This window comes from Dromiciops gliroides, chromosome 3, assembly GCF_019393635.1.
Source record: "Dromiciops gliroides isolate mDroGli1 chromosome 3, mDroGli1.pri, whole genome shotgun sequence".
In the NCBI taxonomy this organism is placed as follows: domain Eukaryota; kingdom Metazoa; phylum Chordata; class Mammalia; order Microbiotheria; family Microbiotheriidae; genus Dromiciops; species Dromiciops gliroides.
This window is the reverse complement of record NC_057863.1, coordinates 321,330,698-321,358,648: the sequence shown is the minus strand read 5'-3', so window position 1 is coordinate 321,358,648 and position 27,951 is coordinate 321,330,698. Positions and strand designations below refer to the sequence as shown.

Here is a 27,951-nt window from a genome sequence, read left to right as displayed (position 1 = left end):
CGGTCCCATCCTTCTGCCCCCTCCCCCCGCCTCCCGCCCCGAGCTCCCGGAGCCCAGCGCACGGCCCGCACCCCGCGCCGTCGGCCCCGGCCCCGGGATGCAGAACGTGATTAACACGGTGAAAGGGAAGGCGCTGGAAGTGGCCGAGTACCTGACCCCCGTGCTTAAGGTAACCGGCCTCGGCCTGGACTCGGAGGGAGGCTTACCGGGACTCCTGTCCCGGCGCCGCCCCCGCTCGGGGGAGCGGGGGGAGGGGGGATCCACTGACCCGCTGCCCCCGAGGGGACACTTAGCGACTCTCGAGCTGGTGCTAGGGACCGGTCCGGATGCCGCCGAGTCCCTGCTCGGGCAGGGCTGTTTGTCAACTGCTCAGGACTGTTGGCACCGAGAAGTCAGGGCTACGGGGGGACTCGTCCGCTGGGGTCCTGCCACCTGGACGACCCTCCCTTGAAAGGCCTTACGAATACTGCTGCTGCAAGCCTCCCCTCTCTCTCCTTCCCCTCTCCCCTTCTCCCTTTGCTGTTCAGACTCTTATTTTTAGGCTTTCCTGGCCTCTATTTTCCATGGTCCAGGACTTACTTTAGTGCTTGAGCATATCATGATATTACGTGGTCCTCTGACAGTAGAGCCAGGAGCAAATGGGGCTGAGGGTTGTAGAGGGGAAGATTTGGGTATCCTGTAAGGAAAAACTTTCGGAAAACTAGTTATATCAAAAACTGGAATAGAATACCTTGGAGAGAAAGTGTGTATTTCATCTCTGTGGACGTCTTCACGACCATTACTGTTAAATGTCAGAGACTCGAGGGGACTTCTTCGGTACCATTTGAAACTAGCTAACCTTTGAGGTCCTTACGGCAGTGGTGTCAAACCCAAGTGATCCCTGCTGGCCACATATTTAGTGAGAAACCCGAAAAATTGACATTATCTGGGTTGTATTATAATTCTTATTTATTTTATTAAACATTTCCCAATTACACTTTATTATTACTGGGAGGGGGTTGGGCAGTGAGGGTTAAGTGACTTGCCCAAGGTCAAGTGTCTGAGGTCGGATTTGAACTCAGGTCCTCCCGACTCCGGGGCCGGTGCTCTATCCACTTCGCTACCTAGCCGCCCACCCAATTACACTTTAATCTGGTTTTGGTAGCACTTGGGGGTTTTGCTGCCTCAGTTTGACACTTCTGTCATAAAGCATTGAGATTCTGTAATGGATGGATGGCAGTGCACTTGACTCCGTAACTTAAAAGCTTAAAACCTTCTCATCTGGAATAATTTAGAATAAAGTTTATTTATCCAATAACTTGTGAGGTATTTCAAGTTAAGTAATGTAGATGTGGTATTTAAGGGTGTGGACAACACCTAGGGTAAAAAGGGGTCAAAGAAGTTTTGGAGCAAAGTAGAGGAATTTCAACCTATTTTCATGCCGAAAAATTTTTGTACAGGACCTTTGATTTTGTTGGTACAAGGCTGTGAAATTCTCTCTGCCAAAGTATCAACATTTCCTCTGAAACTCGGTCTTAGAGAATTGGGGGGTGGGTGGGGGGAATTAAGATAAGTGATTTGCCCAGGTTTATACAACTAGTATTGTCAGAGGCCCTTTTCTTTGTCCACTATGCTACTGCTGCTACTCACTGAAAAAATTGTTGTTTGTAGTAAATACTTTCAATGCACAACTACTTAATCTGGTTTGGGCTGCACTTGGGAGTTTTACTGCTGGAGTTTGACACCTCTGCGTCACAGCCTCAGTAGATAGGGAGAAAAACTTTTCTTGTGGAAACTTTTTCATGCAATATATCTATCCATTTACCGTTTCACCTTAAGCCACCAGAGTTATTCAGGATACAGGTTTGGGAAACATGACTCTAAATTGTCTTAAAACATCAAACAGCATCTCTAAAAGTATTTTTAAATACTATCTAAGTTTTATTAAAGTTATGATTGAAGTATAAAACTGTAATTAAAGTTTAATCCTAAAAACTTAAATTTGCAACAAACTGAATTTCAGTTTGCTTCCTCTAAGTTGTTTATTTCTTTTCCCTCAGCTAGATATTGCAAGCTAATATTATAATTAGTACCAGATGTAATCTTGTGGACTTTAGTAGGAACAGATGTAAAATTAGCCTTCTTAAATTAATGATCGTTTTTCTAATGAAAAATATCAAGTGCATTATAATGCAAATAGTAAGAATCATAAAAATGTTTCTATTTTCTTATCACTTCTTCAGAAAACAAATTTGTAAATAATGAAGCTACTTCTTGCTTATGTAACATGTCATAAATCATTAGAATTGTATAAATTTTTTGTGTATTCCTACTAAAGAATAAATTATGGTCATCAGGAGTATCTGACTCTCCCTTAGTCTTATTTTTTGAGAATTTTGTTACAATTCTTAATGAATAGCTAAATATCTTTGAAAATATCTAAGACCTGGTTTATTTAGGACAAATAGAAAGGTGTACCTGGCAACCTGGAAATAATAGTAACTACATAGCTATAGTTCTGAACATCTAGGGGTTAGGTCAGGTTGGGGGGAAATGCATGTTGGGCTGTATTTTCATACTCATTTATAGGTTTCTTTCAAGATTGTTTCATTTGCCTAAGTTCCCCCCCCTTCCCCCAATCTGGGACTTAACCTCAGCTTTGAATTTTCTGTATGGTATCACCTATAGAAAATCATTAAATTATCTAAAAATGAGAATATGTCAAAAGCAAATACTGCTTTTGCACATAATTTTAGCTACTTAAAATACAAATGTGTTGAACTAAGCATTTAGAAGGAACCTTTGCCTTGGGGGGAAAAATTAGAAAACTTAGTTAAGAGTCAAATGGGAGTTGCTGCTGTCTACAGCAATTACTATTAGAAATAAAGCAGAAATGAGGAAGCTTTTCTATTTTTTTTTTCCTGTGAAAGACCATAGATCTTTAGAAATCAGTTGAGAATCACAAGTAAAAAGTAACTTCGGATTTTTTTGGAAAGAAATACTTCACTCTTAAAATATCTTTAAAATGTTAAATTACATGCTGTTTAGAAAAACAAGGAGATACAGATACAGAACATCTATTTGGCTTCGTGGACCCAACTCTATATAATTAGCTAGTTGTCTAAAACTTTGTCTAAGTCACAACTTTTCTGGGTCTAATTTTTGTCAGGGGAATCTAAACTTCTAACTAAATAAAATAAATAATAAAATTGTAAAATTAAGCAAAAAAGTCTTCTTTAATTAGAAAACTCAAGTAAAACTTTTAATGGATTACTTTCTGAAACTTTTAATACCTAAACAGAATTGATAGTAAAGTGATAGTAAATGAGTACAGTCTTTGCATCTTCAGCAGAAAAGCTGTTTCTGAGCAAGTACAAAGTTTCTAAATTCCATTTCTAAGATTTCTCCAGAATCTAATTGAGAAGAAGATAGATATGGGCTTTTAAACATCTTTAAATGTCTTTGATACCTTTTCACTTGCTTGTGCAGTAAAGATAGTGCGTTTGCAAGGTTTATTGTGTAAAGAGCTCTAGCTTTATGCTCTGTCAAAGTAAACTCTTCTTTTGGTTTATTTCAGGAATCAAAATTTAAGGAAACAGGTGTGATCACCCCAGAAGAAGTAAGTTTAATTTCTTTTAAATTTGTTGGTAGAAGATTTGTAGTATTTAGCTCTGATTTTGATAGATTCTGCAATTCCATACCATTGGAGGGAATGTCCACATTGATAAGATCACAGATCCATTTGAATCATAAGCCCTAATTATTCTAAATTAATGGTTGGATTGCCATACTAAAAATATCCTGAATACTTTCCTTGCTTGGAGTAGAATTAATCCCTTTCTTCCATGATTACAGATTTTACAAAAATGTATTGCTTAATACTACTTCCTGTAGAAGGGGTTAATTCTTCCTCCTTTTCTACTTTACCAATTTCTATATGGTTCCTCTGTGGATAGAAATAGAAATGATGGAGAAGATCAGGTCATTCAAGCTCTTTTCAGATTTATATGGCACTGATGCTTGCTTTAGCTTTACCTGTGCAAAGCAGTAAGTTTTCACATCCCCTTCTTAGAGACTGTTCTATAAATTTACATTTTCTTAAGCTTTTCTAAAAGGTTCATTCCTATTCAAGTATAAAGCTTCTCTTGTGTATAAGCTACTATGTTAGGCACTGCTTAAATGTTTCAATTGACTATTTTTTCTTATACTGAATAGTTGCACCCTTCCTTTCAGTATTCCCTCTTAACAAATAAACTGGAACCCCTTTAATGATGGACTTGGGGAATAGAAGGTAATATACATGTTACAGACTCTATAATGATATTATATTAGGTCTTTTATTATGAAACTATTTTAGAAAGAATATTAATCCACCAACAACACATTCCCAAAATCTGTGTTTCTGTTAAAATCTAGATAGTTGGCTTTTGTTTGCCTCTCACTATAGGCATATGTCCTGGTCAAGCTGAGGCTCTAATGCTTAGGAGCCTAAAGATTAGACCAAGAAGTCATAAAAGCCACTGCAGGAGGTGGCAGCTTGTTATATAGCTGCCCTCATGTGCCCTGTGTGCTTTAGTATGTCTCCCACTTACCTAAATATTACTGCTTTGGAACTCTTTTGGTCTATTGGGGGAGCAAATAGGAGTTGAAACAAGTCTTGGTACATTTTCAATCCAAATTTACTGGCTACATAAGCACATGATTTAATTTTTTAAGCACATATCAGTTTTATTCTTTGATCTCTTTTAGATACCAGTGCCACCTATATACATACCCTTTATCCTCAGGTTTTATGAACAGTTGAAAAAGTTGTTTCTGGTTCTTTTTTTTTTTTTTTTTTGGCGGGGCATTGAAGGTTAAGTGACTTGCCCAGGGTCACACATTTGAACTCAGGATGTCCTGAATCCAGGGCTGGTGCTTTATCCACTGCACTGCCTAGTTGCCCCTCTTGGTTCATTTTTTAAAAATATTTTTAATGAACTAGTACAAATCTTGAGGTTTTCTGTTATTTAAACTCCCGATTGATGTTTCCCTCCAAAAGAGAAAAAAAAATGTTATAAGCAAGTTGATTGACAGTATAACTTTAGAACTCTGAAGGGAAAAACTATTTTGTCATGTTTTAAAATGAATTGTGTTGGATAATCTTATAAGCATGGCAGGTTTCAGTGAGAGAGTTCTTCTAGATTAGTAGTTCTACGCTTATTCATCATAATCCTGATGAATTTCAAGTGTAAGATGCCAAGGGGACAGCGATAGATATATTTTTAGCTTCTTGCCTGACCTTCAAGAAAAGCTAACAGAATTTTAGTTTTGGTACAGTTCACTTTCACACACATATAAAGACTGTATTTTAGATATGATTTTTTGAATATTGTTCTGAAGAGTTGAAAGCCATGCTTAGAAAATTGAGTTTGGGGAAGATGCATTTCTTTTTTTAAAAAAATTCTGTTGCTATCTTTTTTATATAACCTTGATTTTCATAAATAAATAGATGAATATATACATATATATGTGTGTATGAATGTATATGTGTATGTATGTATGAATATATGTATGTATGAATGTATGTATGTATGTGTTCTTCCCTCCTCTTCCACTAAAAGGACTATCCCTTAAAACAAAGAATGCAGAATAAAAGGAAGCTCAGCAAAACAAGACAACCCACTAACCAAATCTGAGGGTGTGTGCAATTTTCCACACCATAGCCCTCTATCTTTGTGAAGGAGAGAGGTACATTTGGTCATTTTTTTTCCTTCAGAACAAAACCAAATCATTGTAATTAGTCAGTGATCAGTCCTCCTCCATCCCTTGTTTTGTTTTCCCCTTTACGTTGTTGTAGCTGTTGTGTATACTATTTTTTCAGTTGTGCTTGTTGTACTCTACATTAGTTCGTATGATTCTTCCCATGCTTCATATTCCTTTGGTGTCCATTACATTCATTTGCCACAGTTTGTCCATCCACCAATTGATGAATAGAGCAGACGTTTTTCTGATATAGGTGGTCTCCCGGACAAGTTTCACTGTGTCTAAAATAATACACTGCAATTATATGATTGTTTTTATTGACTACCCTCTCCTTTTCCCCATCACTACAAATGATTTTAGCACAAATGGATTATACTAAACCAGTGCTTACAGTTTTATCTGGTCTTTCTTATGACTGGGTGTTTGTTCAATTGTAAGACAGTTGTAGTTAAGGGTATGGACTATGGCTATTGACCAGTTTGAAAAATAGCTCACAAATTTTATAGTGCTTTAAAGTTTATAAAGCACTTTCCTCACAAAAGCCCTATTAGAAAGGGAGTGTCAGGGGCAGCTAGATGGCGCAGTGGAATAAAGCACTGGCCCTGGATTCAGGAGGACCTGAGTTCAAATCCAGCCTCAGACACTTAACACTTACTAGCTGTGTGACCCTGGGCAAGTCACTTAACCCCAATTGCCTCACCAAAAGAAAGAAAGAAAGGGAGTGTCAGTATGATCTCCATCTTATACAGGGTAGGCCAAAAGTCACTAAGGGGTCTGTTGTTTTAATAACTTTTTGAAAATTATTTTTTCTTTATTTTTTTGCCATTTACAAGATTTGATTTTTCATATATAATGTAAATTCATTTCCTTTATATACTGCATGTGATGCTATGGTATTATAAATTAAAAATAAAGGAGTTATTAAATATTTGTGACTTTTGGCCGACCCTGTAGTTGAAGAAACTGAAATTGGAGAAGGTAAGTGACTTGCCCATGGTCATAAAGTGTCAGGAGCCCAGATCTCCTAGATTTCAAGCCCGACTTTTCACTGTCTTTCTTGCCTTTCACATCAGAGGCTAAGCTCATGGCCTTGGTTCCATTCACTAAAACACCTGAAAAGCTTGAAAACTTGTTTACTAAAGTGTTCTCTTTTATGAAAGGCATTACCTGTTCAGTTGCTAGCACCTTTGGATGAGGAGAGTGAAATTATAGGAGTATGGTTAGGCCTTGAACTGCAATAGAGGGGGGAAATAAAGTCCCTGAAACCTTCTAGCTTACAAAGGGGATGCTGTCAGCAAATGCTCCGTTGTTCTGTGGGTCTCTAATAGGGTTTTGTGAAAGGAAGCTGGAACAGTGGAACTGTGGCATATTGAGATTGTCTGTTTTATCCTGCTCTTCCCCTGGCTAAAATATCTATGTAACTGTATATCTAATTGCATGTTGTAAAGGTATTATGGTAGAGGAGAGAGAGGTTAAAGATAAGCATTACTTACCTGCTAGTAAAAAAATATTTTGACTTAATATTAGTATGAGAACAATAACTTAAAAATATTTTGTGCAGTGAAAGTTTTTTTGTTAAAGCAAAACAGGATTAAATATAAATTCTGTCTTATCACTGGGTAAGGTGGTATTGATTCTGTTGAATACTATGAAGTGATAGTATGTTGCATGTGTGAGATTTAAAATTGGATATACGAGTATTAAACTCCCCCTTTTAACTTTTCCCATATATATATGTAAATATAAGTATCTCCCAGACCACTAAGAAAAAGAAGCCTCTGAGCTATAATCAGTGAGGGATTAGTTTTTATTGCTTGGGAATTAATTAGACAACAAAAGGTGATACCAATTAGGGAAATAGGAAAGTAGAAATACAAATGAATAATCTTAGATCTAAGCTTAGTCTATATTCCTTTATAAAACTCAACGAATCCCAAACTGCCTGCCAGGCCAAGAACCAGCACACTCAAAAGCCTCACACAAAATGCATGCGCTGCCACAGCTAAGTTGAAAAGCCAGAGAGAGAGAGACCTACATTCATCTATCTATTAAAGGGAGAGCACATTTCTAGCTCCCTTCTCCACTGGAGTCCTCAGGAAAGAGCGCCAGTCAGAGCACCAGGCTCCCCCTTCTTAGTCCCACTAGCAAACGTCACTTCCTGACGCCAAAGAAAAGAGGCATGGTCTTGCCCTCAGAGACCATCACCTCATGGCGGAGCTTTTCTACAGTAAGTCTCTAGCAGGTGGCGTCATTACAATCGTTACACATGAAGGTCACCAAGTAAAAGCTAAAGTCTCAGTAGAAGTATTGATGCATTCAAGTCAGTAACTGAAAATTAATGTCTGTGAGGTATGAAGCAAATCCTGGCAGGAAGGAAGACAGAGAGCAAAAGTACTTTATTTATTTGACAAATCTAAGCTCTTTTTATGGTATTCATTACTTTGCCTTAGAGCTTGTTATGAGAACCTTATAAAAAGAAAGATAGGCTAATATTGGCTAAACATTCTACATAGACTATATTGAAATTCTGCCTCAACTTTGCCATTAACATTTTAAGGAGACAGTTGGGTTCTAGTCTCAATTCTACAGCTAACTTGCTATGTGATTGCTTCTTTTTTCTGTGCCTCAGTTTCTTTATCTGTAAATGAATCATGTTGGACTAAGTGACCTCTGAGATTTCTTCCAGGTTTAGGTATAAAACTATCTTACTACTATCCTTTTCTTAAAATGTTATTCTCAAAGTATTTGAGAATATTATATTAATCCATAGTGAACCTGTCATTCTTGACATAAAACAAATTCTTTTATGCAATATTGAAAGCTCATCGAAGACATATCTCTTTTTCAGTTCAATAATAATATCCCTTTAGCAATAAATGATTCGGGAACAGTAGTAGTTGGGAACATGTCTCTTCCTTAAGTTAGTTCTTGCTACAAAATATATTTATCAGAATATCAAACTGATCTGAAGAATACTGTTCTCTATTCTTCATGGTGGTGAACTCATCTATTGATCAGACTGAAAAATAAAATAATAGACATGACATTTTTTAAAAATTCCACTATTTTGGTTCAAAAATACATGTTTGCCTTTGCATATTATGCAATTTGTATAGTTGGAGGATTCTGATTCATAGAATGTCTGGAAGTTCTTCAAACTGTAAGTCTTAAACTTTATTACTCCATTTCTCTCTTCTTTATGCGTCCATTGTTCAGACACTGGAATGTAATGTTAAAAAACTGAGGATATGGAAAACAAAAAGCATATACCACAATGTATGTAAACTTGATTCTTCTGTAGACAATGTTAGGGGTTTTTTTGGTAACTTATTGGACAATTTATTTATTTATTTAATAACGTATTTTTTTTCCCCATTACATGTAAAGATAGTTCTCAACTTTTATTTATACAACCTTTCCAATTTCAGATTTTTCTCCCTCCCCCTTCCCCTCCCTCCTCCCTCCCCTAGACAGCAGGTAATCTGATATAGGTTATATATATAGATCTATATATACACATAATAACATTAAATATATTTCTGCATTAGTCATGTTATAAGAGAAAAATCAGAGGAATGACGAAAAACCTCAGAAGAGAAAAGCATTAGCACCAAAAACAAAAGAAATTGTATGGTTCATTCAGCTTCTATACTCCACAGTGACAATGTTAGTTTTAATCAGTGTTTTCTCCATAGCCTTTCTTAATGAATTGTCAGCTCACAAAAAATATAAAACACTAGAATACATTTAACAGGTTAGATGTGATCCTGCTTGGGAGCAGTGGAATAAATGAAAACTTCTTTTTAGTCCAGGAAGTCTGTGATTTAGTGAATCTAAAGTAAAAGTGTCCAAGCAGAGGTTGGATGAGTGCCTGTCAAATATTATAGAGATTTCTGAATTTCGTAGGTGGTTGAATTCAGTGAATTCTGATGTCCCAACTTTCAGAAAATGTCTGTGAATTTTGTATTTTATGCTATATTTCAAAATATATAGATAAAATTCACACACGCACGCATGCATGCACGCACGCATGGGGAAACTCCCAATGTGGAGACTCTCCAGTGATTCATATAGACAACTCTTTTGTAACTTGTAGTGCCCAAGAAATAATCTTTTGGCACTGTAGTTGAACCTAGATCTCTTTGATTCTAAGACTAGCTCTCATACTTCTCATGGTTATTCATTCATAAACATTTTAAGTTGTTAGCTTTATTTACTATGCTGTGATCATCACAGATGATGTTTTTATAATTCAGTGATAGTTATCTTAAACTCAAATATTGTATTTCACTTCCAAATTTAGTTTAAACTTTTTTCAGTATTTAAACACTTGAAATTTAATAATCATCTGAGACATGTCTAAAGACTGGCAGAACAGGTTTAGTGCCTTCATGCATTTTAAATTTATATGTGTTGCTAAGGTTACCTAGGGTAATCAGATTGGTGTTTTGCCACATGATATCCAATGACATTCAACATTTTTTCCCCTTTCCTATTCTTTTATCTTTCCTCCAAATTGAATAGTTTGTTGCAGCTGGAGACCATTTAGTGCATCACTGTCCAACATGGCAATGGTAAGTAAACTTTAGTGGGGATTAAAGTTTATATATAAGCTGTGGTTTGAAAATTATAGGAACCTGAATTTGGAGTTGCAAAATATGCAGCTGTATGGTTTTGATATATTTGCCAACAGGCTTTTAATACTGAAAGTGCTTCAGTGTTTCTCAAAGTGTCTTTAATAGAGAAGAAAGTGAAACTAGTTTTTATTTTGCTCTGAAAACAAGAAATGATATGATTCTTTTAGATAAAAGCCTTTTCTTTCCCTGCCTTGAACTTCTTTGTTAATAATTTATATATCTTAGCTTTTGGTTATTTTTTTTTAAAGCTCAAATGCCATTGAAATATGCCTGCTTGTGGATAGAGTACCGGCTCTGGAGTCAGGAGTACCAGAGTTCAAATCCGGCCTCAGACACTTAACACTTACTAGCTTTGTCACCCTGGGCAAGTCACTTAACCCCAATTGCCTTGCTTAAAAAAAATCAGGAAATATGCCTGCTTTTTTTCCCTCAAAATGAATTAAAAAATATTTTTCAAGGAACCATATTGCCTTTACTTCCCAGAATAATGACCTGCTTTGGAAAGGTAGAATTTTGATTTTTATATGTTCCTCAATTTATTTAAGACTCAAGATAGGATGTTTGGTTCAGGGGTTTCAAAAGTACAACTTCCTCTTAAGGAATTGGTATTTTGAAATATCCGCAGTAGTGATTAAAACATGTTTTGGCTTCTTTGTTTTTGTTTTTGTTTTTTAATTTTTGCAGGGCAATGAGGGTTAAGTGACTTGCCTAGGGTCACACAGCTAGTTAAGTGTCAAGTGTCTGAGGCTGGATTTGAACTCGGGTACTCCCGAATCCAAGGCCAGTGCTTTATCCACTGCGCCACCTAGCTGCCCCTTGGCTTCTTTCTTGGTCTGAAGATGTTGAAGGCTGGTAATTGCAAACTAGAGTCTATTAACTTTGAAACTTTTTAAAATAATTAATAAGAAAACTTCACTAAAGCAGAGTAAAACTTTAAGACAAATATAAATAATAGAATGTTTTAAGGAAAATAGTCTTAAGTGTCTGTGCAGTAACAAACCATAATGTCTAAAACAGTTTTCCTAAGAATCACTTTTATGGATAAAGATCATTTGTAATTAATATTTTGTATGGAAGTGCATGCTACTGTAATATCCTCCCAAAGGCAGAGAAATATATCTTTATTTCTTCTTAGATTCTAGATTTATCTAGCAAAAATCTTTTCCATTGATAGTATAGAGGAAAATGGTCATGAATTTGTGGCATCCTGATTTATGTTTTGCTGTATGTTATCCTCAAAGCTTAAATAATAAAGTAGTTTTAAATTAGGGTTTTAGATGAGTTTCTCTCAACTTTGATCTGTACCATTTATGAATAGGCACTTTGTACATTTACCTTAGTTTAGATTTCTAAACTAGAACCTTTGATAACCTAAGTACTTTTAAATTACATGTTCACCATCACATGTCCATCCCTTCCCTGAGGCACAATAGGGAACATATAGCTAATTATTTTGATGACTGTTTCTCTTCAGCCTTCATGTATATTTTAAAGTTACAGTTTAGTTCATATTTAGAAGCCATATGGCTTTTTTTATTATCTTACACGTATTACCAAATATGCTGTAATTCCTTAAGTAGCTTTGAAAACCATTTAATGTGTCAAAAAAAAATGTTTCACAAAAACCACATTCAGTAAAACCCTTTTATTTATATCTAAAATTCTCATCATTGTGAAGGTAGTGTTCTTTTACATTTCCTTTATAATCACAATGTTGGGTCAGTATTTTAAATTCCTTGATTAATATCAAGGTTGATAGCCTATATTTAATCCAGAGATGGAATTTATTCTTTTTTTTTTAGTACATGTAATACTAATTCATACATTTAGTAAAGTTGGTGTGGTAGAATTGTTTTGTTTCTGCTTTGAATTCAGTCATGGCCCTGATCCCTAATGCACACTTGTGCTTGACATCCCCAAACAGGCATATGACTTGACTTACACTAGAACTAAAACAAGGTTATTCATGCTATACTAGCCTAGTTTTGTGTTTGAATATGCTACTCTCAGTTCATTTGTTCTCACGTCAATATAATTGGCATTAAATCTGATCTACTATATAGTTGATTCTTAAGCATGGTGGGATGGGACAGGGCAAAAGAGGAGGTTGACAGGATGCTGATACTGCTGTGATAGAGCCCAGAAAGGGAAAAGGACCCACATGTACAAAATTATTTATAGCTGCTCTTTATGTGATGGCAAGGAATTGGAAGTTGAGGGGGTGCCTATCAATTGGGGAATGGCTGGAGAAGTTGTGGTATATGAATGTAATGTGATAGAGCCCAGTCTGTGGAAGGGCCAAGAATGCAAGGTAAACTTTAATTATACTTGTATGCTGCTACAGTCCTCCTCAGCCTCAGTGAGTGATCAACCTCTAAGTCTTCTAACAGGTCTTTAACAAGGGTTTATGAAATAGACCCACTAATCAGAAGCTATGTAGCTTGGCAAACAGAATTGAGTCCCATATGGGACTCTAACCATTGATTTTATGCTTAATTCAGAAGCCAGGCCACGGACAGATACTTGAATGTATTTCAAATCTGGTAAAGATGACCTTCCAAACTACATTTGACACGAGACATGCTTTTATGTTGCCTTTGTTGCAAAAAATTAACAAATGGGATTAAGAATCTGAATGGGATGATATGATGGTTTTTGTTCTGAAAGCAAAAGCAGTTGCTAAATTGTGTCATGTTATTCTAGCCTATTAAAAATCTAAATTTATATTTAGTTGAGCTCCCTTCTTGTAAACATTTGTTTTGTGGTATGTGTTAATAAATATCTGGTCATTATAAAAGAGCTATGTAGTTCTTAATATAAATACTGTTCTTCCTTGAACGTTTGAACAATCACTTGTTCTTTATTGTCCAGATTGCTAACTTTTACACTTATACACTCTGAAAATTACTAATAATATTAGTTCAAAAAGACTCAGAACTAGGCAACTTTCTAAGGATTCTCTTTGCTTCATTTTCCTGTTTATAATAAACAAGATATCTTCTAATTTGCTTTTATGTTGATTTTTTTAAAAAACATGTCCTACTTTTTGCTATTTTAAGGGCTTCAGGGGAAGAATTGAAAGTCAAGGCATACCTACCAACTGGCAAACAGTTTTTGGTAACTAAAAATGGTAAGATATTTTCATATTAATGAAATAATATAATTGCACAAAAACCTAAAAACTGAAAAAATAACTTTGTGCTGATTAATCAAGCAAATTCTACATGGATTGATAAATACAATCACTTGCCTTCTTAGCTCTGAGGAAAGTTTGAAAACTAACAAAATTATATACTCTAAAAATAATTATGGATTATCTAAAGTTTTAGGAGGTCTTCTGAATTGCTTCTTTCTTTCTTTCTTTATTAATTTTTTTTTTTTTTTTTTGCGGGGCAATGGGAGTTAAGTGACTTGCCAGGGTCACACAGCTAGGAACTGTCAAGTGTCTGAGGCTGGATTTGAACTCAGGTACTCCTGACTTCAGGGCCGGTGCTCTATCCACTGCGCCACCTAGCTTCCCCCTCCTTATTTTTTAAACCCAATTTTCACTTGATTTATTCCATGGAAAAATCAAAATCTGTGTTGCATCTCCCCTTTAACCAGTTTGATCTTGACATAACACTGAGAAGATAGTTACATGTTCTTGGCATCTATTCAGAGTAAATTGTTCTTTACTCAGAGTTTAGAGCCTATAGGGAAGAGAATATTAGACTTTGTTAATTGACATTAAAAAAAAAGTCTGATAGCAGGCAGCTGAATTCATGAGATAGTACACATTAGAAGTTTTAAGTGTTATTTTGTCATAGGTTTATTACTCATTATAGAAGTGAATGTAAAATGATTAAAAAGCTGGTTTGAGGTTCTATAAAGCAACCCAGCAAGTTGAAAGGCACCTCTACCACCCTCTTGACTGACAGATGGTGCCTTTCTTTTTCTTCATATCCACCTACTCTTTCCCTGCGTGCAACATCAGAGCCATCATTACATAATGTCAGCCAAGTCCTTCAATGTCACCTCTTTTTTTAACCCTCTGCCTTCCATGTCTGGGAAGGTAGGATAGTGGTAGCAACCAAAAATCAAGCCTTACTGGCACTTTTCCTGGCAGTTTTGCCAAAGAGTTTTATGCAGCAAAATAAGTATAGACTATGACTCAGATCCCTTGTTAAGAGCATTTTAAATATGGTGTCTATTGAAGGTATTTGTGTTCTTCCTTTGTGGACTGAAGATTTACCAAGAAAACACCCTCTTTTCCCTAAAGGATCAGTTAATAACTTCATTTGTCAATTTTTTTAGTGCCTTGCTACAAGCGATGCAAACAAATGGAATATTCAGATGAATTGGAAGCTATAATTGAAGAAGACGATGGTGATGGGGGATGGGTAGATACATATCACAACTCAGGTAAGTAAAATAATTGGTGATTAATAAACAGGAACAGAGTGGCACATACAAAGTTTGAACAAACTTCATAATTTTTTACAATATTCTTGAAGCAAAAATTGTTCACGAGGTTTAGTTTTACCTACAAAGAACTTTTATATTTAAGCAACTAGGAATAAAAGATATAAAAATTTTACTCTAAAGAATACTGGATTCCTAAAGTACTTATAGTCCCAGCTGTTCTTTGTTCCTCTTCTTTTATTTTCCTTTTTGTATTTTGTTAAAAAAGCTAAGTTACCCATTCAGTGACAACAGTTCTCCAATTTAATATATTATCTGTGTCCCTTTCTCTACCTCTCCCTCTACTGTTTTCCTAGAATGTAAACTGCTTAAGGTCAGGGAATCATGTCTTATTTATCGTAAGTGTCATCCCCAGTACCTTACAAATAGTAGACACTTGATAGATATTTGAATGAATCTTAAAAGGATTCTCAGCTGATTGTCCTGCTTTGACCTATGTTTCTATACATTATAATATAAGCAGTTCATTTACAAACAGTTTAAAAATAATATAGCTTTTATATATTCAGCACTTTAACGTTGCAAAGCTCTTTACATATATTGTCTCATTTGGTCACACAGCCAGTAAGTGGTGGAGCCAGGACTTGGATCCAGGTCTTCTGACTTCAAATCCAGTGCTCTTTCCACAAGTTGTAAGTTGGTCATTTGGATCTCTAAAACCATTTTTCCATAGAAATAACATTGTAAATGGGTAAGCTTGTTTTATCCATAATATAGCAAAAGTATGGTATTAATAATATTATTTCAATTATATCTAACTACCACTCATAACGTTGTTTCTATGGAAAAATATATTTTGAGTCCCAACTTGTGATATTAAGAACGTATCCTACTCGGTAACTTGTTAGCTTTTTACACCTTTGCATAATAGAAGACAGCTCTTTACACCTCCAAGTCTGCGTAAGAGAAAGAGCGTCTTTCTTCAATTCTCCATCTGCCTTAGAGAAGGCACCTTTCTACATGTCTCCATCTGCATAGGAGAAGGTACCTCTCTAGGTCAGTCAGTCATCCCCTCTGTGTTCAGAAATTGGGTACAAAGGGTAGTTTGGGGAGGTGGAGGTTGGGAGGGATAACTTTCCCTTACCTAGTCTATGTGTCATTGACAGATTGTTTTCTTAGTTGGATAGTGCCTCTAATCCCAAGGATCACATCTATATTTAAAATTTAAAATATTTTAATGCTTTTCTACCCTGAGTAGTGTTAGGCATTTGGAGATTCTTTTCTCTAATCTTTTCCAAAAGTTTTGTGTTTTGTAATGCTAGAATTTTATTGTGCCTAGAGGATATAGCGAAGAGAAAGTATCATAAGGTATCCTGTGGTTTCTGACTGACTCTTTCTTTTGGTGAGAGGACTGTGTTAATGTTAATGAGATTTTGAATTCATTCACTTTGTAAGCCAGTTAGTTTTAGTTTATTCTGTTACCATGAGATGGACCCAGATTCCAGGCCAGCTGTCTTGTAATTGCATATCACTGGTTGCAGAAAGGAGTGGAATCAACACTCATCACTACTACAGGAAAGACAGCTCAGTGCATGACCTAACCATTCAGGAAGTAGTAAGTTCCCCATCACTGAACATCTTCAAGCAGAAGCCGATTATTGTTTAGATGGTTCATGCTTCAGGTAGGGATTGGGATAGATGATTTTTTGGGTCTCTTCCACCTCTGAGATTCCATGGTTGTGGCCCAAAAGTATCATTTTCGTATGTGAAAGGCCACACGATTTCTTATTTCATAATGTGTTTGTGTGTGTATAGAGAACATTAATTCTTATAGAAACTTTCTTTGACCTTAACTTCTAAAATTGATTTTTTAATGCCATGTGGTTTTTTCAACAGCCCTTGAGAATGTGATCTTATATTTGAGAGTAATTTCAGTATACTCTTTCTTGCCATTTTCAGTGGTGGTTCTACTTTCAAGAAATTTTTATTGAATTGGATTACTATTGTATTTAGATCAAACCACTTTTTTTTTTAAGGGCATAAAAGAACATTTAGTGCTTGCTTAATTTCAGAGAAGCATTTCATAATAAATATTTTCTTGTTTATGCTATGACAAGTATTTTATAATGAATTTAGTTATATCCATTATTTCACCATTACTAACAAACCCTACTACCAGTAAAATGTTTATTCTAGAGTAGTATGGGTTGTGCCCATAGGCTTTAGTGAAGGCATTTGGGGTATTATCAGGATGGTATAGGCGCTAAAGACAGTTGGCAGTTGACTTTGAATGGCTTTCGGCATTCTGGTTCCCTAATGTGTATTTTCTTTCCATTCTTGTCAAAGCTTTTAGTCAAAAATGTAGGCAGATGTTTCTGACTTAGAAACAGTTGCTGCCTACTGTTTGTCTCAAAACATATTTTTAGAGTATTCTTAAGACATCTATGTTCTGAAGATTGTAGAGTGTTTCTACACATATCTAGTAGGATTACTTATATTCTTCTGAAGCAATAACTCAAATTTTGTTGGGAAAATCTTTTGGAAATGAGTTTAAGAATCTAATGAATGTTTTGTAGACATTTACTATTAATTTTTAGCACAAAAAATTAATTGAGAAATAATATAGCATGAAATATAGGATTATTAGTGAATGGACCTAATTTTATTAATTTTAAGATATGACATTTCATTGGGCTTCCAATGCCTATATTTATACAGTGAAGTTATGTCCTCCTTAATTTTTAAGGAAGTTGTAAGGATTTCATCAGTACTTTTAAAGTATTTTGGCTCCCTTAAACAAAAGAGTCTATGCATACCAGATAATGGAGAATTTTTAATCTAATATTAGTAATTCTGACCTGTTGAATTTTATAGGTATTACAGGAGTGACAGAAGTAGTTAAGGAGATTACCCTGGAAAGCAAGGTATTAGTTTCATTTCTTATTTAATCTGAAGAGTATGCTAATTTTTTTTTAAAGAAAAATTCTTACATCAATTTATCTAATTCAAATGTTGGACTAATCCACTATGAAAATTCAACTTTTTAAAAAAAAAATTTCTTTCATGTATAAAACTTTTATTGTTTTCTCCTAAACTCTTCTCCTTGTTTTCCTAATTCTTTTTTATTTAGGAGGTTAGTCTAAATGTGGGAAAACCTCACTGGTTTGTTTTAATTGGCAAGTTCAGTCTGAATTACAGATTATTTTAAGATAAATGTAGTTTCATGTTCAAGTATATACAATAACTAATGTGGCCACATAATAGAAGTTCTTGGTGGGTTTTTCTGTTTTAAAAATAAGATTGCATGTATAAAGTAAATGATCAGCAGATGTAAATAGATGCTTACTGCCTTTTGAAAATTGTATCTCAGTATTTCTCAAAGTAGTTTAAACATTCTCCCAGCAATCTTTTATACAATATTAATATAGCAATCATTTTCTTCCTAGGGACTAAAAAAGATACTTTAGCTTAGTGATTATTAAAAATTATCACAAATTATGAAGAAGTTCCTTTAAATCAGTGAGGTTTTACTTTACAAATATATTTTCTAATATTAAATTTTTTGGTGGAAAGGATATTCAGATCAGAGAGATAATTGTCCTATGCTGAGTATTTACTTAATAAATGGCTATGCTATACCAACATTCAACTCTAAATTGGAGTGTGGTTATTTAGTATTGCTTTTCTTCAACCATGTAAAAACCATACTTTGAAACAATTATGCAATCCCTACTGTAAATATATATATTTTTGTATGTACACATAACATATGCATATGTGTGTGTGTGTATAGTTGCTCATTTATTCTGACATAAGTAGACCTACTTGATAAAAAGAACATCTGAATTAATTAATAATCATAGGCAAAAACTCATGGCTTTTTCTTTATAATAGACCTTTCCTCTATTTTGCTGCAATGTTGATCTTCCATTATTTCTAGGGTATTATGCTGGGTTTAATAAAAAATTTGTTCAAATTTATTTTTCAATTTCTGTATGACAGAACTTTAGCTTTCCCTTGGGATAAAGCTTTGTGCTGACTGACAGGAGGTTAACACTGACAAACTTCTTTTTAAAGACGTGATGAAGAGCTAGTTAATAACTTTATTCTGATGACTTTGCATCTTTAGAAGCAGTTTCTGTTCACTACGATAATCTTGCCTTGCTTCTATCTCTATTTTGCATTTGGCAAATGACTTATATCATTCATCATCTGGTTATCGCAAGCAAATACATTTTCCACCGCTATGAATCTTTCCACTTTCTGTTGCTATTTCACTTTCATCCAGGTTTGTACGCTGTTCCTAGCACATGGAATAAAACCTCCCATGTTGTGATCCTTTGCCAGATGTTCCCTCATTTGCAGTGAATCTATTCAGATTCACTTTTGTTTAAGATACATAGTCATTAAAAGATGGCATAACAGCACTTGTTTTAGTGGCAAGCAGAATAGGTAAAATGCTAAGACAGATGAATCTAGACTTAACATTTATCATTTTTATCATACTCTGTCAGATTTACCGAATCAGTCTTGTAAAAATAATGATTCTTTGTGGAGTATATAGAGCTTCAGCCATACATGGCAAACAGTATTGTCACACTCTAGAATTAATTAACGAAGACTTAAGTCGATGGCTTTAAGCATCTAAAGTGTTGCAGTTAAGCATGATTTTTACTTTAGTTAGAAATAGGATATTGTTGGGAATTTAGCAGGTAAGTACATCTGGTAGTACTTATAACGAGACATTTATTTCACCCTTAGATATGTCAAAGATATAGCTTAACTTATCTTTTTTTCTTCCTAAGGATTAGATTAACTGAAAATATTTTTGTTTTATTGATGATTTTCCTGTTTTAATTTTTTTTACATTGTACTATAATTGGCTATAAATGTGATTTTCAAAGGATAGTATAAAACGAGACTGCTCAGCTTTATGTGATGAGGAAGAAGAGGAAGATGAGGGAGAAGCAGCAGATATGGAAGGTATTTTTCCTTTGGATTTGATTGAATCATTATAAACTACTAATTTCAGAATTATATATGTGGTAGGTGTAGCTTAGGCCTTAACAAAGTAACATTCTTGATATAGAGTATAGAAGAATACGTAATTGAATTTGCCTGCAGACTAGGGAAGAGAGGGAAGGAGGCAGGAAAGGGGCTGCACGCCTGTGGAACGAGGGGGCCAGCACACAGTTCTAGGACAAGTGGGGGCTGAGGGCAGAGAAGCAAAAGCCTGCAGAGGGACACTGGGAGCTGGTGACAAAACAGGTGTGGGGTGGGGGAGAAGACATATAGGTAAGTGGGTGGAGTAGGCAAAGGCCTCCTCTCTTGATGTCTTAGACCTCTAGCCAAGCCTCCCTCCTTCCCCATCCAGCCCAGTACATCTCTCCATGCCTCTCTGTGCTGCTTTCACTTGGAGGCTTTTGTTTTTCATTTTTGGTGGAGGGGGCTGCGAGGCCACAGAGCACCAAGCTGAGGCCAGAGTGGAGAGAGAGAGAGAGAGCACAGTCCTGTACAGTCAGGTGACCCTAAGTGGTTTTTGGAATGTGTATTTCTTTCAGAATTCTTTATGTAAAGTTGAATTTCTGTACTGTGAATTTACATTAAATGAGAACTGTCTTTCTCTCTCCACACACACACACACACACACTCTGCTATCACATAACAAAGTAATAAGTTATATTTTACTACTTATGGGTGTGTGTGCTTATTTGCAGAATCACATGGTTAAAAACTTGTGTTTTTTAGTCAGAAACCTTGCATAATCTGGCTTTTTCCCAGTTTACAAAGAAGAGTGAAAATGTCTTCCTGTTTTGTGGTTCTGGAATTTACACATTATATCTGACTATAATGATCAGTGGGGAAAGTGTATCTTCAGCTTTGTTATGCCAGTTGTTCTTCATGAGCTATGATCTATACCAGGCTAAAAGGTTTCAGATGTTTTCCTCTGTCTTTTACCATGCAGATGAAATTTGTATAAAAATGCCAATGTTATCAATCCATCCTTTTTCTTTACATCAATATTTTGAAGATCCATGATTGTATTGGAGTGGGACTTCTTCCACTAATGCAGATTGTAACAGTCTCAGTTTTAGTAGTTTGTGAGTTGCTGGGCTCTAAAAAAATCAGTAATTCAAGGTCAACATTCTGGTGAATGAATCTCTCCAGATGAACTAGTCATGCTTAGAAAACAAAACATTCTGCTCAGAGGTTCTCTGCTTGAGCTTGAAAGGAACATCATCTTGTGCTCTGCAGACCTTGGAAGGGCCCATGTTAATATCACATTACATTACAGTGAGGCATTGGAGTAGAACTAAAGGAGAGGATTTTTCTTACTTTTAAAACATGTTATTTTGGGCACACTGAAATGATGATGTGTTGTTTTGTACTTGATAAATTTTGAATTCTTATTTTTATTCATTTTATTTTGCTTTTCCTAACACAGAATATGAAGAGAGTGGACTCTTGGAGACAGATGAGGTTTGTAAATGGGCTTCTTGATTAATATTTTTTCAAGTAGGTCAGTTCATCTTCCAAAGAATCTTTCATAAATTCACATTCTTGTAACCTTTAACATTTCTGAGAAATTTTAATTTTGACTTAAATAATTTTCCTTTGAGAAAATGGAATTAAATGTGAAACAGGGTAGGAGAAAGAATTTCTAGGATTTGTCATAATGTCTAACATTTATATAATGTTTTAAGGTTTTCAAAGCATGTTATCATTTGATAATACCATTTTTTTTTTTTTTGGCATTTTACCTCAGGCTACTCTGGACACAAGGAAAATAGTAGAAGCTAACAAAGCTAAAAATGATGCTGGAAATGAAGATGCTATTTTACAAACCAGAACTTATGATCTTTATATCACATATGACAAATATTATCAGACTCCAAGACTCTGGTTATTTGGTTATGATGAGGTAAACCTATAAGGAAATATTTTTAATGAGAAAATTTTACATTGATGGTAGATTTGTTTTTTGTTCTCATATGCCTAATTTTATGACTTCACGAATCCGGTTTGGTTTTATAATTATTACTTTTAAACTTGGATTTGTATTTTGAAGGAACTGTAAATTCAGCTGTATAGGACTACATTAATAATGTTTTGCACACCTATAAATTACTATAAATCACAAGGTACCATTGGGAACCTTGCTTCCACCTAATGTTATATCTTTGAACTTTTATCTCCAAAGTTTGAGAGAATCTAAGTTAGTTATTTCCCTAAATTTGGTGCTTTTTTTTTAAAGTAATCTTTTAATAATGTAGTGCCATATTCACAACATCTGTGCAAGGTAGGACAAGTCGTATCACCCCTGGATTTACAGACGAAGATACCACAGCTCAGAGAACTAAACGAACTTGCCCACATTCACATTCCAGTGTATAGCAGAGTAATGTCTAGGTTTTCCCACTCTACCATAGTACCTATCCATAAGATCATGTGGTTGTGTTTTTTTGCTCAAGGCTTCTCAAAAATTTGTCTTACTTATTGAAATAAAACACAATATATGCTCAAATAGTAAGGAGAAAGTGGTGGGTTGAAATAAATTAGACATAAGGAATTACTATGTTTTATCATTGTGCTTCCTGTATATTTGGGTTATTGAGTTCCACAAAGATAGCCTTTGTGGCAACTTTTCTTGGCTCTGAAGGCGTTTTCTTTGAATAAAATTGTTCACAAGCAGAATCTGGAGATTAAAGGAGGGGAAAGAAAAATTAGAGTATTTGGGGAAATTTTAAGCCTATTGTAGATAGCAGTCCTTAAAGTAAAAGATACTAAGCAATTTCAAAACATACTCTGGGCCTTCAGCAACGGCAACCTTTAACAGTAGAGCATATGTATGAAGACATCAGTCAAGATCATGTGAAGAAAACAGTGACCATCGAAAATCACCCTCATCTTCCACCACCTCCCATGTGTTCAGTTCACCCATGCAGGTATGTTTGATTTCTTTTGCAAGTCTTATAATGCATGGATGAATGTCCTGGGAACCTTTTTATTCCATAGATGCAGAAACCTAGACTTGTTAGAGAAATGGGGTTTCATTTCCTTTTTCTCAAAAATGATCATTTGTTTAATCTGCTAAACATAGAGGAAAGAAAGCAATTCTTTCATGCTCAGTTTATTAATATTAATCAGGTTGTCTTTACACATTTTAGGACATGTAGGTGGTACAGTGGTTAGAAGCCTGGGCCTAGCATTAAAAAGACCTGAGTTCAAATCTGGCCTCAGACACTTACTAGGTGTATGATCCTGGGCAAGTCATTTAACCCTGTTTGCCCTTAGTTTCTTCGTCTGTGAAATGAGCTGGAGAAAGAAATGGCAAATAACTCTAGTATTTGTCAAGAAAACCTCAAATGGGGTTACAAAAAAGTCAGATACATCTGAAACAAATGAGCATTTAGTATACATTTTTGCTCAGCTTCCCCTAAGTTTGTGCATGTGTCCTGGCTCACGAGTATGCCACTAGGCTCTTGAATTGTGGGCTTCATAGCCACCATTTTTGTGACTAAAGAATCCAGAAGAACCTTCAGATTTTATGACTACTTTTAACAAATTACTTTGGAAGAGTAAATTATTCTAATGTAGGCATGTAAAAGAAAATATGTAAAGTTTTAATGTTTTTGTCAGGTGTTAAATGGACACATATGAAGAAAACAGCCTGATCTGAGAGTTAATTGTTACCAGTCAGACCTCTTTATCTACCTTTAGGTTCCCAGCCAGAACTTCCTAGTCAATAATCTTCCTAAGGCTATTTTAGAATTATTTGTAACATTGAAGATATGGGAGAATCTGATTTAGGTGGAAATCAATTTGGATATGAGTAAAAAACTTAACTTTTATATATAATGCATATATTTGAATCCTCTCATCACTAAATTAGATTAGGGTATAGTATGCTAAAGTAGCAGGAGCTCTCCTTGTTTTTTGTCTTTTACATCTTGGTTTAGGATATTATTACAAAACCAGTGGTTTGACTTAGTTCAGGTCTGAAAAAGTGGACAAAAAGTAATGCTCTAACCATTCTTTTTCTATAAAAATATTTTAGTTAAAACAATACATAATGAACACATACTAATTTCTACTTCACAACAGAAGGATCCACAAGTAAGAATAAGACATAAGTAAGAAAAATAAATACTAGGTGTGATTTAAACACATTTGTTTATGACAGTGAATGTGCTTCATAAACCTAAACTTTTGCTTTCATGAGAGTTGTTTATCATCACCCACAGGCTTTCTTATGACATATTCAGAGTACTGGCCTCTGAGCTCTCTGCAACAGACTGTTGTACTATAACTGATGACTCACTTGTGCTCACTACCGTCCTATACCCAAACCACTCTTAATCTGAACCCTCACAGGTTTAATCAGGTGTTATCAACTTGAGAAGTTACCTTGGTTTGAGGGCCACTAGTCTTTCTGTTAACTGCTAGCTATTTGATAGAATCTAATTGCAGATAATTGAGGATTATTCTCTTCTCCTTTATTAACTTCCTTTTGTTCCCTAAGTTTCACTTATTCAAGAAATTGTACCCTTCCCCAAACCTACCAGAAAGATGCTGAATCTTATTTAAAAAACAACAACAGAACAATATTTGGCGGGTGGAGGTTATGTGCATACTTTTTATTATTATTATTATTATTTTTTTTTTTTTTTTGCGGGGCAATGAGGATTAAGTGACTTGCCCAGGGTCACACAGCTAGTAAGTGTCAAGTGTCTGAGGCTGGATTTGGACCCAGGTCCTCCTGAATCCAGGGCTGGTGCTTTATCCACTGCGCCACCTAGCTGCCCCCGTGCATACTTTTTTAAAGTAACTACTTATTTGTTCATCTAGATGCATATTTTGCATATAAATATATTTTATTGAGTTCAGAATCTAAAGATTTGAAGCCCAGTACAGAATGGCATTTAGTTTCTTTGGGCTTCAACAGTCCAGGATGGATTCTCTTCATTTAATGATGGCATATAACATTCAAAATCTCTAATCAGAAACTTTTTAAAAACTGTTATGTGTCTATTTACATGTTCTATCCAAGGAAATCTTCAAAAAATAAACCAGAGAATCATGTTTCTGATTTCTTATCTAATCACTTCTAATAGAAAATTGTCATTAACTGCTTTCAATGATTCCTACAAGTCTTCCTTTAAAAAAAATACACCTACACACAAATTGTAGAGGTTTATTCAAGTAAGTCATACATAGTTGTAATAGAATAAAGTTCTTGATTTATTCAGAAGTTTTTCTTGTGGCAAATTTTTCCATTCTCATTTAACCATTACATTTGTATCCAAAAAAAAATAATAGCTTTTTGTTGCTAGGTCATTTTGAACAATAGGACAGGGATAAAAATTGGTAATTCTATAATGTTAGTTACTTAGAACTCTCATTGGGTCTGTACTATCTAAAAGTAAATTTTCTAAAAGATTTCCTCGTGATTTGAGGTTTGTGGGCAAGTCCTTTTAATCTATCAATCAATAAACATTTATGAAGGACCTACTATGTGCTGGACACCATGCTAAGCACTTTTAGTTCCTCTTATAGAATTTGAAGAACAGACATAAATCTTTACCACCAAAATAAGTTCATTTTAAATGAGAAAATAATTGTACAATATCATGTAGAACTAAGTCCCCAAAAAGACACCCCAACAAAACAAACTTAGAAGTCTAAAAGGTCTACTCCAGCACTTGTTTTTAGCCAATTTCCTTTGGCCCACTTGATCTCAGATTATTCTTGGCTTTTATACAGTTCAGTTTATTTTTTTCAACATAAGACCCTTTGCTTTTAAAGCCATAGTGTCTTGGTAGCTTGCTTGAACTCACCAATTCTGATTCTGATATATCAGAAGCTCTTTTCTTCTGAAGCATACTTTCTTTTGGAGTATTCTCCCTTTCTGGTTCCTCTGCCTTTTTATAATTGAGGTATGTGGTATCTGTCCTTAGCTATTTTTGGCTAACCTTTCCTTTCCAAAGCAAACTAAATGAATGACTTAGTAATTCTGAACCAATATGTTAAACAAAAAAACCACAACATAACTTTTAGCCTAATAGATTTCTTCCTTGTGCTATTGAGAAAATGCCGTTTTTCACTTTGGTATGATTGCCCTCTTTTTTCCCTCCCCAGACATGCTGAGGTGATGAAAAAAATCATCGAGACAGTCGCAGAAGGTGGAGGAGAGCTTGGTGTTCATATGTATCCTTGGCTAATAGAAGCATTTAGCTTTCACAAATTACGTATAGTTCTTCTGAGTTTTTGCTTTTTTTTGCATATGACATTATAGCTTTAAAGGTACAAAGTTCCTATTTGTTCTATTAGAAATTTCCTTATGTTTTGAAGACCTAGTGAGAGGTCTTAAAATTTATTTCCAGCATACAGTGAGTTAAACTTTGCTTTGTTTCATGGCCATGATCTGATCCTCTAGCCTTAGATAAGTCTTTTTGTTCAAGAGGAATGAGTAAATGTATGTAATGTCTCATCAAACTTGTCACTCTTACTTGGAAACAAAAAGAGGTCAAAGGGTGATTGCTGGATCTGTAATATTATCTGCATGTAAAAAAGATGACACATAAAATAATTAATTTCTTTTTTTCCTTCAGCCTACCTACAATTTATCATGTTGGTATAACCATACTTTATTAGTCCTCTTATTCTCTGAAGGAGAGAAAAGGGGAGAAGGGAGTGGCAGGGTAGCAAATTGTCCTGAAGTTGTTTGGTGAAAGTACAGCACATAGAGATACCAAAACATATTAACTTGGGGGCAGCTAGATGGCGCAGTGGTTAAAGCACCGGCCCTGGATTCAGGAGTACCTGAGTTCAAATCCGGCCTCAGACACTTGACACTTACTAGCTGTGTGACTCTGGGCAAGTCACTTAACCCCCATTGCCTAAAAAAAAAAAAAACAAACCATATTAACTTGTTTTTCATTATTACTGTTCACTGCACATCCTACTTGGGGACCTCATAGCAATAGAAACTTCAAAGGCAGTGTACCAAATGTCTTAGCTTAGATTATGGTGCCAGCTTTTCCTGGTATCCACCTGTACATCACATCTGGTTTGTTTGATTGGTTGGTTGGTTTGTTTTACTATTGGAGAGGTCAGTCTGTATTCCCAGTGAACTTGGGAAGAAAAAATCTGGACCTGGCTAGTAAAGTCGATCCTCCAGGAAGACCTCGTATTGAACTGATGCTGCCCATACCCTGGTGTTTGAGATAGAACCGGTCATGCCATAGAAAGTAAGTTTAACATGATATGAGGTTGTCTACTGGCTGCTAGATTTTGTTAAAGCCATTCAGTTTAGGATTATTCTATTTAAATATTTTTAATTAGTTGCTTTTCACATTGCTTCAGTGCTTTTTATATCCCTCAGCATCTCTTGTTATCTAATTCTTTTTCTCCTTTTTTGTGGTCCTTCTGTCTCAGATTTTAAGTCTGTCCTTTAGTTTTCTAAAAAGTTAGGTGACCATCTTTTTCCCTTTTTTTTGGAAGGAATTATTTTTCCCTGTTCTTGCTTCAGATTTAAAAAATAGAAACTATGAACCTTATTAGTTCCTTTCAAAGCTTAAAGGTACTGAATGGATCAAGAGGTCATAGATGTTAAAAGCAATAAAGCCTTTTGCTTGGGATAGATATGGAAATAATAGTGAATGTATTGCAATTTGACACTTGTCAGAGTATTTACTTTTTAGTATTAATTATTTTCCTTATGATATGGTGCTCTTTATCAAATCCACTAGTAGTGTTGTCTTAAAAATATGGAATCTGTTTATAGATCTTATTTTCCTTAACCAAGTTCCTTTAGGTATCTTCTCATTTTCCTGAAATTTGTACAAGCTGTCATTCCAACAATAGAATATGACTACACAAGACACTTCACAATGTAATAAAGAGATAATAAATTCTATGCTAATTATTGATTCTAATTTTAAAAGATTTAACCTATAGATGTGACCATACTCACCAATGAATACAATTTCTGTAATAAAGGGACTTATGTTTATTCATTAAACAACAAAAAAAGATGTTCCATTACCAGCCTTGTTTAATAAAAACCTGTGTGCAAAGAAACTAGTTTAGCTTTCTTGTTTTATAAAATATTTCACTTTATGCCAACTTTCTGATGATAGAGTATTATAACTTTCATACGCAGAATTTTAAGGAGTAGCTTATATGC

The 27,951-nt window shown here is 35.0% G+C and overlaps 1 protein-coding gene across 1 annotated transcript; it reads left to right on the top strand.

Moving 5' to 3' along the window:
• Nucleotides 1-36: 36 nt before the first annotated feature.
• ATG3 (autophagy related 3) lies at nt 37-27,841 on the top strand. Its single transcript, XM_043992053.1, has 12 exons — nt 37-169; nt 3,557-3,598; nt 10,249-10,298; nt 13,421-13,491; nt 14,655-14,762; nt 17,637-17,686; nt 19,667-19,745; nt 21,208-21,242; nt 21,529-21,684; nt 22,581-22,708; nt 25,902-25,970; nt 27,580-27,841. Exons 1-12 carry the CDS (start codon nt 98-100, stop codon nt 27,659-27,661), a joined length of 942 nt encoding a protein of 313 aa, XP_043847988.1. The 5' UTR covers nt 37-97; the 3' UTR covers nt 27,662-27,841.
• The last annotated feature ends 110 nt before the right edge of the window (nt 27,842-27,951 follow it).

What these genes read in the sequence shown, in the direction of transcription:
- ATG3 (XM_043992053.1), top strand. Translation starts at nt 98, where the DNA reads ATGCAGAACGTGATTAACACGGTGAAAGGGAAGGCGCTGGAAGTGGCC. An exon ending in AGATACATATCACAACTCAG is followed by an intron (nt 14,763 to 17,636) that starts GTAAGTAAAATA and finishes TGAATTTTATAG; the next exon opens with GTATTACAGGAGTGACAGAA. An exon ending in GACTCTTGGAGACAGATGAG is followed by an intron (nt 21,243 to 21,528) that starts GTTTGTAAATGG and finishes ATTTTACCTCAG; the next exon opens with GCTACTCTGGACACAAGGAA.